Here is a 16873-nt window from a genome sequence, read left to right on the forward strand (position 1 = left end):
TGGACCTAATGGATTTGGACCGGATCCTGACCTAAGTAAAAAAATACGGATATGGATTTGGACCAAGCAGGATTCGATCCAGGTCCACATCTGGAGTTGGTGATGCTGCTGCATGTCGGCGGTAAGCACTCGACGATCAAGAGATTGAGCGCGTGCGAGCTGACAAAGTGTAAGTTGGAGCCGATGAGTACGGGGGGCGGTTAAGCTGATGCCGGTGGTGGGTTGCTGAAATTATAAAAAAAATAAAATAAGGTACAGATCCACCCCTGAAGTAGTGGGTGCAATTAAACCCAAACGTTAACGGACACTTAACGGTGTTAGGTCAGAAGGGGGGAAATTATTCGATTTTAATTAGTTTAGGGGTTTAGTTGATACCCCTTCGACTATAGGGGGGCAGACGTGAAAAGGGCCACCACGACGGGGGCTAATTTGATACTTTTCCCTTGTTTTTATATGCTCCAATCGAACTCAAAACCATGTCATTCTTAACAGAGTCCACATTTTCTAATCAGACTTCTTTGCTTATCTACCAAACTATGATTTAAGATTACACACTCTCGGCTAATACCCCATTTTAACTTTTATTAATCAATTGCACATTATCTGTGCAACAATACCAAACGTGCCCCTAGTCTACTAACATAACCTAATTACAATTGAGACATGTTAGCATTTTTTAGTCGAATATATGAGACGACATTTTACAATTGTGAATTTGATACGATCCGTATCAATGGTGGAGCAATTCGAGTAGCTCAAACTCCAGAAATCAAGAGAGAATAGAGAGATTTGATAACTATCAACCAAAATATTCATTCCATGTTGAGTGAACTAAGAGATTACAATATTTATATCATTGATAATGATAACCTAATGAGCTATGGGCTGAGCATAAGTGGACTAAACTAGAGCTTGAGCTGAGTGTATCATTCCCCATTCCTTCACAATCACCTTGTCCTCAAGGTGAAGTTGTAAAGAAAAAAAAAACGGCTATGGGAGATGATTTGGCCCGCTAATTGCAAAAACAAAACTAAATAGTGCCAAAATACAACTGCCCGACACATGCTTGATAAAAGCTCCGACTGAAAATCAACTAAGAAGCTTGATAAAACTACGACCACCATGTGCTCGACAAAAGTACCAGCTGAAGACCTGCACAAAAATAATCCAAACAATACTCAACAACTGATACGGCGTGGTATGGAATCGACTAGGTATTCCCAAGAGATCCGACGGCGGTTCACCGCATAGCTGAACTTCTTGACCGACGAAAACACCCATGAGAGGGTAAAAGCTAGAGACGACGTCCACAAAAACAACTGCAGCAGATCTGGGTCTAAAAGTATCAGACACACTCTCATCCTCAGGATGAACGAGCAACCAAAATGGATTGCCAAGTCCACGATCATTCTTCTATGCGCTTGGGCTGCCCACAACAGCAATTAAACGTGTTGGGCCACTCGTTTTGGACCCAAATATAACAGTTGGGCTGGGCTTTTTATTTTTAGACATGGGCCAAATATGGATGTCAAACAGCTGATTAAACAAGACATGGTAAACCTTAGCTCGCCATAGGTTAATTGCAATTATCGGCAACGTTGACGGCGGTGTTTCACCCTCAATAACTGCATTGTCGTATGCCAGAATAGGAATTGGCAGAGGACTCACCGAAGGGGTTATTGGTGGTGGTGGTATTGCAGGTGAAGGTAGTAAGTCTAGGGATGGCTCGGTGGGTGGAGGTTGTATTGGCGGTGGAGGTGTTGGCGGCGGCAGCGGTTGGAGAACTATCGATGTTAGCGAAGTGGACGAATGCAGAATAGAGTGAGGTGGGATAGCTTTGGACGGCAAATGGGGTGGAGCATCAAAAAAGGGCAGATCTGTTGGAGTAACGGTGGTGGTGGAGGGTGCCGACGGCGAAAAAATCGGAGAGGGGCTGTGAGTGGTTGGGAATGGTGAAGGACTTGAGACATCCTCCACCGTAGCTTCAACTCCAGCTATGAAATCTGGAGATTTAGGATCGCCGAAGTCATACTCGTCGTCAGTGCCGAACAAAATCAAGAATTTGCTGCGGCATCGATGGGTATCGAACCAGGTTTGGTCACAATTGTAACAAAGCCCGCGATCGTTTTTCTCTTCGATTTCGGATGGGCTAAGATGGCGAATGGGAAGAAGAGATGTGGAGTGGGTTGTATGTAGAATTGGGGAAAATGATGGTGGTAGGTATTGGGCTGGAGTAATGGGTGGTGGTGAAGAGGATGGAAACCAACAGAGATCTGGAGCAGTAGTCAGAGGGAACGTGTTTGTGGTCGGAGCGTCGATAGAGGCTTGCAGGCTGTAGATGGAGGTTCGAAGCTCTTCAATGGCGGCGAGAATTTCAGATTTTGACATTTTTTTTTTGAATATTCAAAGAGAAATTCTCTCAGTGAAAGCACCAATTGATACGATCCGCATCAATGGTGGAGCAATTCGAGTAGCTCAAATTTTTGAAATCAAGAGAGAAGATAGAGATTTGATAACTATCAACCAAAATATTCATTCTATGTTGAGTGAACTAAGAGATTATAATATTTATATATCATTGATAATGATAACTTAATGAGCTATGGACTGAGCATAAGTGGACCAAACTAGAGCTTGGGTTGAGTGTATCAAAATTACTACTCCCTCCGTCCCAATATTCAAGTCTCCTATTCCTTTTTGGGCCGTCCCAATATTCAAGTCTCCTTTCCTTTTTTGGCATAAATTACAATACAATTACTTCAATTAATTAGGCATTCTCTCTCTCTTTCTAACTTTAATCTCTCTCTCTCTCACTCTCTTTCTGACACTCTCTCTCTCTCTCTTCGCCACTTCTCTCTCGGACGCCTCACCACCGCCGCCTCACCACCGCCGTTCCTCTTCTCTCCCGGTGACCGCAGCGACAAGGCCTCTGCCTCGCCGTCCGTTTTCCGGCGACCAGGGCTCTGCCCTCTCCTGGCGTCGACGAGGCGCCGCCGCCTCCTATCTCTCCACCGCCTCAACCGTCTGCATCCACCGCCTCAACCCTCTGATCTCCTCCGCCTCCACCGACTCCCTCTCCCAGACACATCCGCGCAGGCGCAGCCAGCCGCCGCCCATTTTTCAAGCGGCGGCGCCGCCCTCTGCAAAAGGCGACTCTCTGTATGTACTCTGCCTTCCACCGCCTCTCTCTCTCTACTCTCTTCCTCGAAGGCGGTGCGGCGGCACGACGGCCCCTCAGAGGTGGTAGGGTTGCGCGGTGGTGCGGTGGATTTCTGAGCTTGATTTTGCAGATTTGGGGGAAAATGGTGGTGGCTCCGGCGGCGTCTCTGAGATGAGACGAAGGGAGTTTAGGGAAGCTTCTGATGGTGGTGGTGACCGGTGGAATTGGAGGAGGAGCTTCTGATTTCTGGCGGCCGGTGGAATTTGGGGAAGAAGGTGACTGCCGGCTGGTCCACTAAATTTGGGCTCGATTTTGAGAAATTGAGTATGAGGAAGAAGGAATAAGGGCGGCGACTCGGTGGAACTTGAGTGTATGTTTGCGGCCGGTGGAACTTGCATGTTTGCGGCCGGTGGAACTCGGTGGAAGAAGAAATTGAGTGTATGTTTGCGGCCGGTGGAACTTGCATGTTTTGGGGCGGATTCAGATGGAAGAGGAAGAAGGAATTAGTTGCTTTAATTAAGAAATAAAATAACATTAATTAAAACACTAATTATGTGGTCCCTACTAATTTAACATCAACTTTACCTCTCCTAAATACCCGTGCCCAAAACAAAGGAGACTTCATTATTGGGACGGAGGGAGTATAAAATTCGAATAGATTTTGTTGTTTGAGTTTGAAAAATGGCAATCACACTCTTTCCTTCATTTGTTTGTTCATCTTCTTCTATTAGAAGGTGGGGTGCGAATTTACCAATTCGCCCTCCTTTTCAGTCGGTCGGTTCCGCCGCCGCCTTCCAGCACACTCTCGCCGGGAGCAGCAACTTCACGTGGAACGACGTCGTCGGCTTATTCCCCAATCATGACTCTTCCGACCTCCGCGGCTTCTTCGGCAAAGTTGCTCTATGCAATCGCAATTCTGTACTCGTCAAACTCTATCTCTCACTCACTCTCTCCCTCACTCCTTTTGATTGTGGAATTTCATTGCAGGAGAAGATGTGTGAATTTATGCCGTTTGTGATCGAAGAGCAGGTCGTTGGATACGTTCATAACGGGTAAATCGCGCATTCTTCATCTTCACACCTTTTTTAGGTCGAATTTGACATGTTTAGTTTAGTATACGTTTGACGGTTTGGACACGATCCTCGGTCTTTGATTGTGCTGAATCCCTTGAGACGATGATACTTCGAATCGTCTACTGTCTGCGCCGTTTTCTTCTTATGATCTTCCTTTTCGAGGACTAGCTTGAAAATGCTTTCCTGTCACGTTTTTATTTCGATGAAAATCAACATGCTGCACGGCGAGTCGTACATCCTTATACTACTACATTTTTGGGGTAAAATCTAGTAGATTGGAGCCGAAGATGCAGAATGTGATAGCAGAATCTGTGCTGAAGCTGAGTTCCCAGCAGCTTACCTTTGCCTAAAGTGAATGGATAAGGAACTGCTAGAAGATTAATATCATTCATTCCATGGATAAGATGAGTTTACTATGATATAGAGATGTAAAAAGTCTTTTTATCAGGGAGAAACCTGACAACAAATAAATCGAGCTATGTATGCTCAATGAGCAATCAAGTTAAAGATGGTCTCACAAAGGAATTGCATAAAAGAAAGAAAATTCGAATTTAGGTGTCAAGTATAGAGAATGCAAAAAGAAAGGGAATCAAGTTAATCTCTTAATTATTGGTTTTATGGTGTAAAGGAGCTTATTTCTTCAGTACATGCTACGGATCACTGAAATGGAGAAAAAATTATATCACAAAGCTCTCAAGTATTGCAGTAATAATGTTTATATGCTTTCCGCAATGTTTTCTCCCAATCTATGATATAGAGATGAATTGGACCATATCTTACTGGGGCTTCTGAACTGGTGCTTTGAATTAGGCCTACAAGGCATTAACCCTGAAGAAGGGGCATATGATGCAAGACTCGTTCGTCAAACTCATAACTAAGCATGAGAGAATCCTGAAGAATGATACTTCTTTGTTCCCTAGTGGTATTAGTTATCTATTCATTTTTATCTTGTCCCTAAGCAGGTTTGCTGACCATCTGAGGACTTTTAAAGATGTATTCACTTACCCAGAAGACTCATCTTATGGCGGCAATTTCGGATGCCATTTAGCATTACATCCATTGCTGAGGACACCTGAGGACAGGACAAAAGCTGTTGCAGATGTGGTCAAGTGCTTTGCTGACAGACTTATTCCAGGAATTCGAAATGAGGTACATGCGATCACAAATATGTTTAGTTTTTAATCATACAAATTATTATCAGAGAATTTGTGTTGGATGTCTCATATATTTTGCAAAACATTTATCTTCTTCCTTTTTAAGTATAATAAGTTGCACATATCTTACTGTTTACAGCTATATCCTGTTACGTCGTCTTTTGGGACACCAGAATATTTCTCTCTGGAGCGTGCAGCAGCACCATATTTTGGAATAAAGGTGCACAATTTTTTCCCACATAATCCACAGTTATGTGATTTTTTTTTCCTTTTTCTTGTTATCATGCATTTCTTTTCTAGTTGGTCACTGGTGTGTAAAATAAGAGCTTTAAATGATGTCATCAACAACCATTATAATTATTGATGTTGTAAGCTAAGATAGGGCATGTGATTTTTTTAACACAATTTAGTAATTCTTACTCTTCCTTCTTAGCTTAAGACATAGCATTCAATTTTGTTAAGTGAAGCATGTGTTATCTCCAATATTGATTATACTAGCAACAAAATGCAGTTAGGAAGCTCTTATATATTTGTTGAAGGAATAATATAATCATCTTCTCTGTATGATATGCTGTCATGCTAGGCTTATGGGATTCATTTGAATGGCTATGTTGAAAGAGAGGACCAAGACTATCTATGGGTAGGGAAGAGAAGTAATACAAAGTCCAAATATCCTGGCCAGCTTGATCATTTGGTTGCTGGAGGCCTGGTACGACTTTTTTTTTTGAGTCATGTGTAAAAACTGGTTCTAATGCCTACTTGGTTTCTTAATTAGTTACTTGATAATGTTTCTGGAGTTGCATCTATCAGCCTTCCAGATAAAAATTCCGACTCATTTGTGGGTTGGGTTTGTTTTTCTTGTTCTCATCTTTTTCCTTTTAACAAATCCGGAGTGAATTCGTTCATGCAGGAAAATCCTTTTCTCCAAGGAGCAACTAGATTTATTTATTCAAAATAGTAAAAGTCTGCTGGTAATATCAAAGTCTTTTCCCCCTCTTTTCATAGAAATAATATGCATGCACATGGACAGCCTCATGGAATATCCTGTGTGGAGAATGTTGTGAAGGAATGCAAAGAAGAAGCTGGGATACCACGTTTTATTTCCAGCAAGTAAGTTTTTCAAAACAAAATATCTCATTTTCCAAGTCTGAAACACATGTATGCTTTGTTCAAGAAAGTTCTGTAAACATCCTTAAAAAGATGAAGGAATAAATACTTCCGTTTACTCAGGGCCAAAGCTGTTGGAGCCGTAACTTACTCGGACATTAATGGATATAGATTCAACAGAGATGTTCTTTTCTGTTATGATCTGAAGCTTCCTGAGGATTTTCTTCCTACAAATGAGGGTAAGGTTCTTAAATTGTCTGCCCCATGATAAGCAAACAAGCTTCATTTCACATATTTTGCTTTACCTGGCAGACGGAGAGGTGGAAAGCTTTAGACTACTCCCTGTTGAACATGTTGCAAATATCATAAGAAGCACAGAGTATTACAAGGCAAACTGCAATCTTGTTATTATAGATTTCCTGTTTCGCCATGGGTATGATCTCTTTCCAATCCCTATCTTATGCTAAATTTTGACTGATGCTTTAATTGATATAAGCCATTTGGACTACACATTAATCATTGAAAGTCTAGGTATTTGGGCAATGCTGTTTTTTTTTTTTTTTTTTTGAAGAGGCAGTAAGAGATGCTGTTAATTATCTTCGATAAATTCTACTGATTAATAAAAAGTTCAGTTATTTCAGTTGGGATATAACTGAGACCTCATTCACTTTAGGGTTAATTGCATATAGATTACTAAACTTTTAACAATTTTAAAATCTTTATTAAAATTATTCAATTATTAATTTTTTCTCATTTTGCATACTCGTCCATTTTTTGGTTTGGAACGACGTCGTTTCCATCCAACTATACAGCGCGAGCATATTTATACCAACCGGAGTATATTTGTGTCATGTCACCACCACAAAAAATGTGCGAGTATGCAAAATGAGAAAAAAAAATCATAGTAAAAAATTTATAGTTGAGTAATTTTAATGAAGATTTTAAAACTTGTGTGCTAAATAAAAAATTATATGCAATTAACTATTCATTTTATAATGTGTATTTGCTTTTGGATATTTCTGCAGGTATATCAAACCTGAAGCGCCTGGCTATTTGAAGCTATTGCAGAGTCTGAGAAGTGGAGAATGTACATAAATTTTATCCTTCACGTCAAAAAAGATAAAAAATAAAAGATGAAATCATCCTTCACGTCAAATGCTGGAACGGTTTTCTAGGTCCGATTCACAAGTGGAGTTAATGAGAAGGAATTTATAATATTTCATTTGCAACAGAGTTTAATGTTTCTTTATCGAGTGTAACTCAGTTTTCTCTTGAACATCAGAGCTCTGTATTTGTGAAGTTTGATCAATTATCTAATAAAGACCTCTACTTCTACATTTAAAATCATGAAATATGTTATAATTGTATCGCAACATGTTACCGCACATACAATTTAAGCTTTGTACCAAAACAAAGCGAGACGAGACGGTGACGATCATACGACGTAGACCCTGTAAAGTCATGTCTGTGCTTGTGAACCCTATTCCATTAATTACTTAAATTGAGATAAAAGAAAACATATAAAAAAAAAAATCAGTACTTTTTATTTTAGAAAATTTCTAGTCAGACCAAATTTTTAGGAGACGGGCAACGCGCACGAATCTAACTAATCTACTTAAAGTATCAAGTCCGGATCTTCAGCTTTATTTTAATAACATATTGAATTAAACAGCAAGAGTCCACCACAATCCAATGTAAGAATAGCTTGATAAGCATTTACCTAAGCACTGTTTATCCACTGATAAATCGAATTCTCATCTTGTTCCATAATAGCAGAGGATATCTACTAGTAAAGCTGGGAAAGTGACGGTCACCAGACTCACCACTCACACATTCAATTCCCCGGTTTCTGGTCCCAAGGGTTCAAAAAGAGCTTCTACTTCAGCAGGATTCACTTCGTCTAGGCTTGGCGGATCCCACTTGGGATTCTGATAGCAGACAAAGATAACAGAGATTAACTACATTGCCACAAAACTCACTCAATAGTTAAACGATTCAGTTTGGTTCACGACACGTGTTTGATGTACTAGTGCAACAAATCAATAATATAACATATTGCTAAATATGTTGAATTAGCATGCTGAGTGCTACTGTTAATTCTTCAATGATATAAGGAAGTGAAGCTTTCAAGCAACGATCAATAAAGCATTGCACATTGAGTGTATAATCTCAGTGTCCTGTGATTAATTTGCTAATCTGTATATAGATAATTAAGCATGGGAGTCATCTCTTAAGATGGGAATGAGGTCAGTGATAGCGTTACAGATCAAGGACAATTATTCAGATATAGAGACGTGACAACATCCGATGTATAGGAAAGAGATCTTCTTTGTAGCTCATGAAAGGTGTGCAAAATCCTAGCCGTTCTTCATGTGCTAGTTCTGCTTTCACTAAAGATAAACTAGCAGAATAATCATAGATAAAATATTGCCAAAACTATTGGCACACCTAAGAAAAAAATAAGGGGTTTTGTTTATAGGCTCAATTCGTTGTGTGTAAACTAGACAAGCTTAATTAACAAAGAAATTTAAGGATTTGCAAACCTAATCGCAAAGCTTGAATAAAACCAGTTAATTTTCAACTTAATGAGGCCAATGGAGAAGTTAGACTTCATTATAACATAAGTATTTCAGCAACCTATAAAGGTGAGGAATACTACTAAGCTACAAGGGTGGTAAGGAGGCAGACAGTTGGATATATGTGTAAGATGGCATGTGTACTGGAGATGAATATAATTGAAACCCAAGGGAGTACAAAGGGATTGACACCAATCAGAAGAGAGTTTCTATAATAATTACTACAAAATCAGAACACAGAGATAAGCATTCACACAAGATATCTTCCCAATTTATACAAGATAAACAATAGCTGGCAGGCCAAAAAAGGATGTAAATTAACACAACCAGGAGCAATTCTTATTCAAGATAATTTGGCATCATTCACCTGATCTTTGTCCACTAAGACAGCCCGGACACCTTCTGAGAAATCATTTCGAAGAGACGACCTTAGTGCGATTCGGTATTCAGTTTTCATAACACCAGTCAGCTGGAAAGAGAATGTTACAAGACAAAAGCAATGGGGGAATATGTTATATAAACTTGAAGATCAATGTCAGAGTAAGCAAAAGGTTTTTCTTTTCTCCCGTGGAGAGAGAGCTGATGGGGGTAAGAAAAGTAAGGCCACTACCTTCGATAACTCGTCATTACTATTGCCTTGAGCAGAAGAAACTCTTGAAAAATGCTTATCCGTGAGGCAAAGAGAAAAGGGGCCTCCTTTCTTGAGCCCTTGCAAGGCATCCTTTGCCCACTCTGCCACTGGCAAAAAGAAAAAGAATGAAAATGCACATTAAACTATTTCCCAGAAAGAGCAGGGAGGAAAAAGAAAATAAAAAATTGAGAGGAAAACAGAAAATTGCATGTTTAATATTCAAAGATGGGAAAAGAACATCTGGATTGGTGCTCACCCAGTGAATCACCACTTAGTTGATGATTTTCCAGCTCCTTTATGACCTCCTTCACAGATTTGTTACTTCCAAAGGTTGAAATTATCCGAGGTAAAAGCAACTTCAGACGAGGTTCAGACTCCGGGTTTCTGCTATATTTTTCCAACAGTGTTCTGATGTCCTGATCAGGGTCCTCAGAACTACATTGTGTAACAGATAAATTAGAGAATTTATTTGATGAATGGCACTCAAAAAAGTATTTTATTTTCTAGAACAATCTGTCCTATAGAGTATAGATGCAAAACCACATAGATATCAAATGAGCAACATGGCAACATTTAACAAACCTATTGCATTTTGATAGTGTTAAATGATCTAGAAGGTTCCTGAATTGAACTAGAAAATGGGATTACACACTTCTTAAATACAAGACCCTAAAGGCAAAACAACAGAAGTATAAATTCCAATTAGATGCAGAACATAAACCTATTGAACATTGCTAGAAGTAGTAAATTAAAAGCAAATTTTCAGCATAACATTTATCTTATCGAGACAAACATACAAGGTAGTTGCCAGGAGATCGTCCTTTAGTGCAGCCAAGCTCCCAGAAGGCACATAATGAGTTCCCAGACCAACATATAGAGCATCAGCTGGCGTTGATATTCTATTTCCAGTCAATCCAAGATAGGCCCCTGAAAAATGGAAAGGGATAAGAAACACAATGGGTAAAAGGACAGATCATGAACAGAATTCCTAGTTTGTATCATGGTAAATTAGATTGTTGCTTAGTGTTGCTTAGTAAACCTATATACTCCTATGTGCCCTAAAAATTTTTATAACAGCCAAGCCCACAGTATAAGTTTTATTGTAAAATATGCATTCTGGCCTTAAAAAAATCAATCAAAGCTTTGAATAGAAAGGAGTCAGGCTGGAGATTCCCAAGTGTAACCAACTAAACAGCAAAGGACTGACCTACTGCTCCTTCTCCAGGACTTTTTGCTGCTATATACGCAAAACCAACATCTGGAAACAAGCCAATACCATTTTCTGGCATAGCAAGAACAGTTTTCTGAAACAAATGATACACAAGAATAGGTACTTTAGATCTTTATCTAATATGCAGCGGCATCAGCAATGATGTGCTAGAAAAAAATTACCTCAGTTATGAGCCTGTATCGACCATGACCAGATAGTCCAATGCCAAATCCCATTGTAATGCCATCCATGAAGCAGATATATGGCTTTTTGTATTCAAAAATCTTGCATATCAGGGAATATTCCGCAGTGAAGACCTAACAATTAGCTCAAAAGGATGAGTGACTTTTTTGAGAAGCACATATGAAGAAAAGAATTTAATGGATATATGCAACTTAACAAAATGCGGAATATCATAACACATCGCATGGCCCAAGAGTTTATCCATATTGGACTGCATACAATCAGTACATTATGTGAATTTATAAGTGCACACCAATCAAAGAAATTCTTAACAGGGCAAGAAACTTATACATTGACCCTATAAGGAAAGTTCATTAACTATTTAAACTGCTTTGTTTTACGAGATAAACCAATGCTTTAGAATTTGCGGTACAAAGATATAAGTGTCTGAATGTGTGGCATACAGGTAAAACCTGTCTATAAATAACTAATTTATTAGTACTACTTGACAAGTATTACAAGTAGCATGCAATTTGTTATAAGTTATTTAGATGGTGCAGTTATCAAGAATCGGAATATGCTTTCATAACATGCAAAATGATTCGATAGACCTAGAATGTCTCTATGGTTATTATTTATCAATTTTCCACTTTTGGATGCTACAAGACCTCAATCATGTCTGACAGTTGATTTTTGGTTGTAATCTGCTTCACATCACCACCTGCACACAAAGTAGTTAACTAGAGTCTCAGCTGCCACATCAAGATTCCAGCCAAAGGTTTTCCAGTAAAGTGTTCACCACTTATTCAACCACAATCAAGAGGAAAAAGATAAGGATAGGTTCTAACTTCTAAGACAGCCATATTTCCATGTCGCTTTCACACAATAAAACTACCAGTCAGTGTCGCGAAAAAATATATTCCGTGACAATAAAGGAACCTTTTGGACAAGAGGAGTGGATTTGTCCTTTTGAATTTCAGCAGCAACACCCTTAATATCCATTCCTGCATTGATCATGAATGTTTACCCTCAAAACCTTTCCAAACTCATGAAGCTGTAAAACCCCTAAAGAAATATCATTAACCACCAAGCTCGGAGTGTTAACAACAAGTATGTAAGACAATACAACTAGCATTGAAAGTTAACAGAATCACAATAAGGCAGTCCAGAAACTAGACGGCAATAATAAATAATTATCGATCAGCAACGGCTATGTGACCTGCTGAGAATGCGCGAGATGAGCTGCTTTCAACCAAAACACACTTCACTCTCGGGTCCGATTCCCATTCATCAAGGTAACTCTTATACTTGACGTCCATATCTACATAGAATTCAAATTAACCCCACAGTTAGCAACTCGAGTTTAACACACTAAATAAGTAGACAAATTCCTAGAGCATAACAAAATGATGTATTCATTCAAATTAAGCTCCCATAATAATTACTATATGCAAATCAAAATGTTAGGGATCGCTAGTTTCCCCTTTTCTTTTCTCACGATGCTCCAGATCTCGGAGACGAAAAGGAAACCAGCCGCGAAATAGAAGTTTAAGGAGGTGAAACCTAAGTTCATGGCATTAAGGGCTTTGGGGCGATCGAGAGTGATGAGAGCGACGCCGTTTTGGAGCACATTTCCTCTGACGAGCTCATCGGCCATAACTGCAAAGCTTCGGACGGTTGAGTGGCGGAAATTGTAGGATTTTGCAGAAGATCGAAATGAGGAGAGAGTGGGTAAAGGGGAGTGATTTAGAAGATGAAGCAAAGTTCGCATGATTTCCACAACAGAGAAAACCGAGTTTGATTGCCCATTTACGATCTCACTATCACTTTTTACTGTGAGTTTGTGACCAATTATTATTATTATTATTATTATTATTATTATTATTATTATTATTAGGGTTAAGTATCATATTAGCCCCTAAGGTGGAGGCCCCTATGGCATTGGGCCCCTTATGGCAAGGGGTGTGTCAAATAAGCCCCTATGATAATTAAAATCGAACAAAATCACCTTAGCCCTAACGGTGAGTTAACAGCCGTTAACTATTTTAAAAAAAAACCTTTGTCTACCATGTGTTCGACGAAATGACTGAGACTCGTCAACTCGCCGCAGCTTAGCCTCCTTAATCCGAAGCCGCCGCTACCGCCACCACCGCTGCCGTCGTAGCCCCCGCTTCCTCCACCACCACTTCCACCACCAACGACGGCGTCGTCACCAGCTCTATACATCGACGTGAGCACTCAACTCAGTTTCGGCGAAGAAAGCTGCTCCGGATCCCAACCTGATAACAACCTTGAGTTTCTCTCCAATGTCGTGATTCGGGACGTGAATGATGAAAGCGTGCTCAAATGCTCTCCTAATCTTCGCGAGCTCAAATGCAAATGCTTCCCCCTTGTGGCGGAGGAGACGGGGGAGCTTCGGTATCCGGATTTCGCCTTCTTTACGCAGCTGGAATCGCTGCACTTGGAAGGTGGCTTCGTCAACGCCATCGCGGATATTAGCCTCCCCTCGAATGTGAAGGAGCTCACGCTGTCCGGATTGTACTTGCCTTGGGAGAAGATCTCGGTGATTGGGAGACTGCAGAGGCTTCAGAAGCTCAAACTTTTGTTCGGAGCCTTCGACGGCGAAGTGTGGGAGACGAGGGAAGGAGATTTCCAGGAGCTGAGGCTGCTGATGCTCAAGACAGTGTATGATCTGAGAGAGTGGGAGGTTGAGAGCTGGGAGCATTTTCCGAGGCTGCGATGGTTGGTCTTGGATGATTGCCAGCATCTGCAGAAGATTCCGGCGGCGGTCGGGGATATAGCGACGCTGGAGGTGGTTGAGATCAAAGGCTACTGCCAGGAGACATTGATGGAGTCTGCGCAGGAGATTGAGAAACAACAGAGAGAAGAGGGAAATGAGGAGCTGAAGTTCAATCTCCACAAAATTATTGGCTTGACATCTGAAACGGCTTCAAGCCTCTTTTGAGCTGGTGACGACGCCGTCGTTGGTGGCGGAAGTGGTGGTGGAGGAAGCGGGGGCTACGACGGCAGCGGTGGTGGCGGTAACGGCGGCTCCGGATTAAGGAGGCTGAGCTGCGGCGAGTTGACGAGTCTCAGTCATTTCGTCGAACACATGGTAGACAAAGAATCCGTATTTTTTTTTAAATAGTTAACGGCTGTTAACTCACCGTTAGGGCTAAGGGTGATTTTGTTCGATTTTAATTACCATAGGGGCTTATTTGACACACCCCTTGCCATAAGGGGCCCAATGCCATAGGGGCCTCCACCTTAGGGGCTAATCTGATACTTAACCCTTATTATTATTATTATTATTATTATTATTATTATTATTATTATTATTATTTATTTATTTTTTCTTCTTCTCTCATTTTTACTGAAAAAGCAATATATATCAGTATTGATTATGTATCTAAAAAAATACAGTATTGATTATATCTACTATTTTATAGTATTAAAAATATTATCAACCCTTTTTTATATAAATTAACTATTACAAAAAAATTACAAGACACGATAAACTCTAATTCAAGATGTTTGTCAACATGGGAGGAATACATGTAGTCATGTTCATGTACGATGTATTTAAGAAGTGGGTCAGTTTTGTACCATTATGAATTTGTGATACAATAAATTTGCTTTATACGAATGGTACATGAAATTTATTGAGCTTTATACCATTAAATTTATTGAAATATACTAGTGACTAAAAAACTTTGTTATAATATTCTAAATAGAATTCATCCTAAAAGATTAAATTATTAAGAAGAGAGTGTTTAAAATGCTATAAACCACACCGCTCTCACATACTTAATCAATATGACATGAATCATGACAAATTATTTAACATTGAAAGAAACACTGGTGTTGAATAGAGTGGATTTTAGCATGTCATTAGAAAAGGGGGAAAAAAAAAACTTTAAATGATACATTTGCAAAGATAGATCTTCATAACTTTTTATGTAGACATATTTGAAATTTGAAAGTGTTACATTATTTATAAACTATATATTTCTTTTTAAAATATAAAATTCAACTAATTATAAAATATTTTATATGCATATTAAATTAAATATCACGATAAAAGCTTTAATTTGATATATTTTATGTAAATATTTGATTTAAAATGTAAAAGTTATACTTTATTTAAAGATTAAAATTTTAAATAAATATCTCTCATCTTTTTTGAATAAATCTATTTTCAATTATTTTATATATATATATATATATATATATATATATATTAGAGGAAAGACGTGCCATATTACTACTCAACATCTTTGTTTACAATATCCCTTAACCAACGAGGGTAATCTTCCTTCCACACCTGCCTATTCTCGATACTACGCGCGGACTGCGCCAAAGCATGCGCGACCTCATTAGCCATGCGAAACATATGATAAACTCCAAGCATACCATTCTCCCTAGCCACCATGAGAATCTCCTGGATATCTTGAGGTAGAAAATCCCGATCATCCGCCAGACCTGCCATAACCCTCGCCGCCAACATGGATTCGGTGAAGACGCTAAAGGGCGCAAGGTCCAGTTCCACGCAAAGGGTAATGCCCTGCACAACAGCCATAACCTCGACCAGCAGCGGGTTAGACGTGGGTCTCGTACGCTTAGACATAGCAGCACAAATCTGGCCATTGCTGTCCCGAACAATGACAGCCACACCGAAAGCACTCGTATGGTCATCAAAGAGTGCGTCCACGTCGACGCGAAGAGTGCCGCGCTGCGGACAAAGCCATCTCCTATCTCCCAACGTCATTCCCATAATTGAGTTCATGGCAAAAGTGGGTTTTGCCTTCTGAAAAGTTTCCCACATAATGAAGCATTGCATTTCTGACACCATTCCTTTCTCGCCCTTATCTTCATGCTTGGCTCTACACCTCTCCACCCAGACCTGCCAAGCCATAAGAACCCAGATCTCATAATCAGTTTTCGAGAACTCTGCCCTCATCGCATCAGCTATGCCATGCATATCGAGGTGTACGGCTTTGGCAAGGGTTCGCCAGAACCGTGACCCACGTTATATCTGCCGCAAAGTTGAGCAGAAAAAAAGGCCATGCCCTGTAGAATCCCATTGACTATGACAAAGAGTGCAAATCCCTTCCACTGGAACGTGATGCTCCCGCAGGTTAGCTTCAGTTGGGATCAGATGATTCAGGGCTCTCCACCAAAATATTTTTGCTTTCGGTGGTATAGACAAGTTCCAAACATTGCTGCTCCACCACTTCTCCTCCCTCCTGCTACTAAAGGCATGTTGAACATAGAAGCCAACGGCTAAGAGATACGCCAACTTCACCGAGAAAGCCCCTTTAGGATCATAACGCCAAATCACCACATCGTTATTGCCGTGTTCAGCGATTGGGGTCTTGCAAACCACTTCCACATCAGGAGGCCACAGAAGGGCCTCCAGCTTTTCCTTATTCCATGTTTTTCCCCTGGTTATAAGCTCCGCCACCCTATCATCTTCCGAAGCAGTGGCCTCTCTCTTCAAAAGCGTTCCCCTTTGCGCCTTTGGAACCCAAACATCCTTAAAAATTATGATATTGCATCCGTCTCCCACTTTCCAGAACATACCCCTATCAATGAGTTCACGGCTCCAAGCTAAGGATCGCCAAATGTACGATGCACCAGGTCGAACATCGGCATGCAAAATGTCCCCATTTTTAAAATATCGTGCTTTGAATACACGTGCCATAAGCGAGCTCAGATTCTTGATCATTTTCCAGACTTGTTTCGCAAGAAGCGCTCTATTAAAACTCCGAAGGTCCCG

At 40.1% G+C, this 16873-nt stretch overlaps 2 protein-coding genes across 4 annotated transcripts; one reads left to right on the forward strand and one right to left on the reverse strand.

Annotated features, from left to right (window-relative positions):
- The first annotated feature begins 3798 nt into the window (after positions 1-3798).
- LOC130988318 (nudix hydrolase 20, chloroplastic-like) lies at positions 3799-7838 on the forward strand. The gene is made up of 9 exons (XM_057912135.1): positions 3799-4078; positions 4148-4212; positions 5196-5382; positions 5527-5607; positions 5971-6096; positions 6418-6497; positions 6618-6733; positions 6807-6927; positions 7520-7838. Exons 1-9 carry the CDS (start codon positions 3842-3844, stop codon positions 7587-7589), a joined length of 1083 nt encoding a protein of 360 aa, XP_057768118.1. The 5' UTR covers positions 3799-3841; the 3' UTR covers positions 7590-7838.
- Positions 7839-8130: 292 nt separating this feature from the next.
- LOC130988317 (3-hydroxyisobutyryl-CoA hydrolase-like protein 3, mitochondrial) lies at positions 8131-12950 on the reverse strand. 3 transcript variants are annotated; one of them, XM_057912134.1, is made up of 11 exons: positions 12658-12950; positions 12314-12415; positions 12053-12098; positions 11763-11814; positions 11094-11228; positions 10909-11005; positions 10499-10628; positions 9958-10136; positions 9681-9808; positions 9438-9539; positions 8131-8422 (listed from the first exon to the last, which is right to left on the reverse strand). In XM_057912134.1, exons 1-11 carry the CDS (start codon positions 12863-12865, stop codon positions 8321-8323), a joined length of 1281 nt encoding a protein of 426 aa, XP_057768117.1. In that variant the 5' UTR covers positions 12866-12950; the 3' UTR covers positions 8131-8320. The 3 variants fall into 3 exon arrangements, with proteins under 3 accessions (XP_057768117.1, XP_057768115.1, XP_057768116.1); XM_057912132.1 differs by lacking the exon at positions 11763-11814 and having other exon boundaries at positions 12034-12098; XM_057912133.1 differs by lacking the exon at positions 12053-12098 and having other exon boundaries at positions 11763-11815; positions 12658-12913.
- Between the last annotated feature and the right edge of the window lie 3923 nt (positions 12951-16873).

This window comes from Salvia miltiorrhiza, chromosome 6 (assembly GCF_028751815.1).
Source record: "Salvia miltiorrhiza cultivar Shanhuang (shh) chromosome 6, IMPLAD_Smil_shh, whole genome shotgun sequence".
Classification (NCBI taxonomy): Eukaryota; Viridiplantae; Streptophyta; class Magnoliopsida; order Lamiales; family Lamiaceae; genus Salvia; species Salvia miltiorrhiza.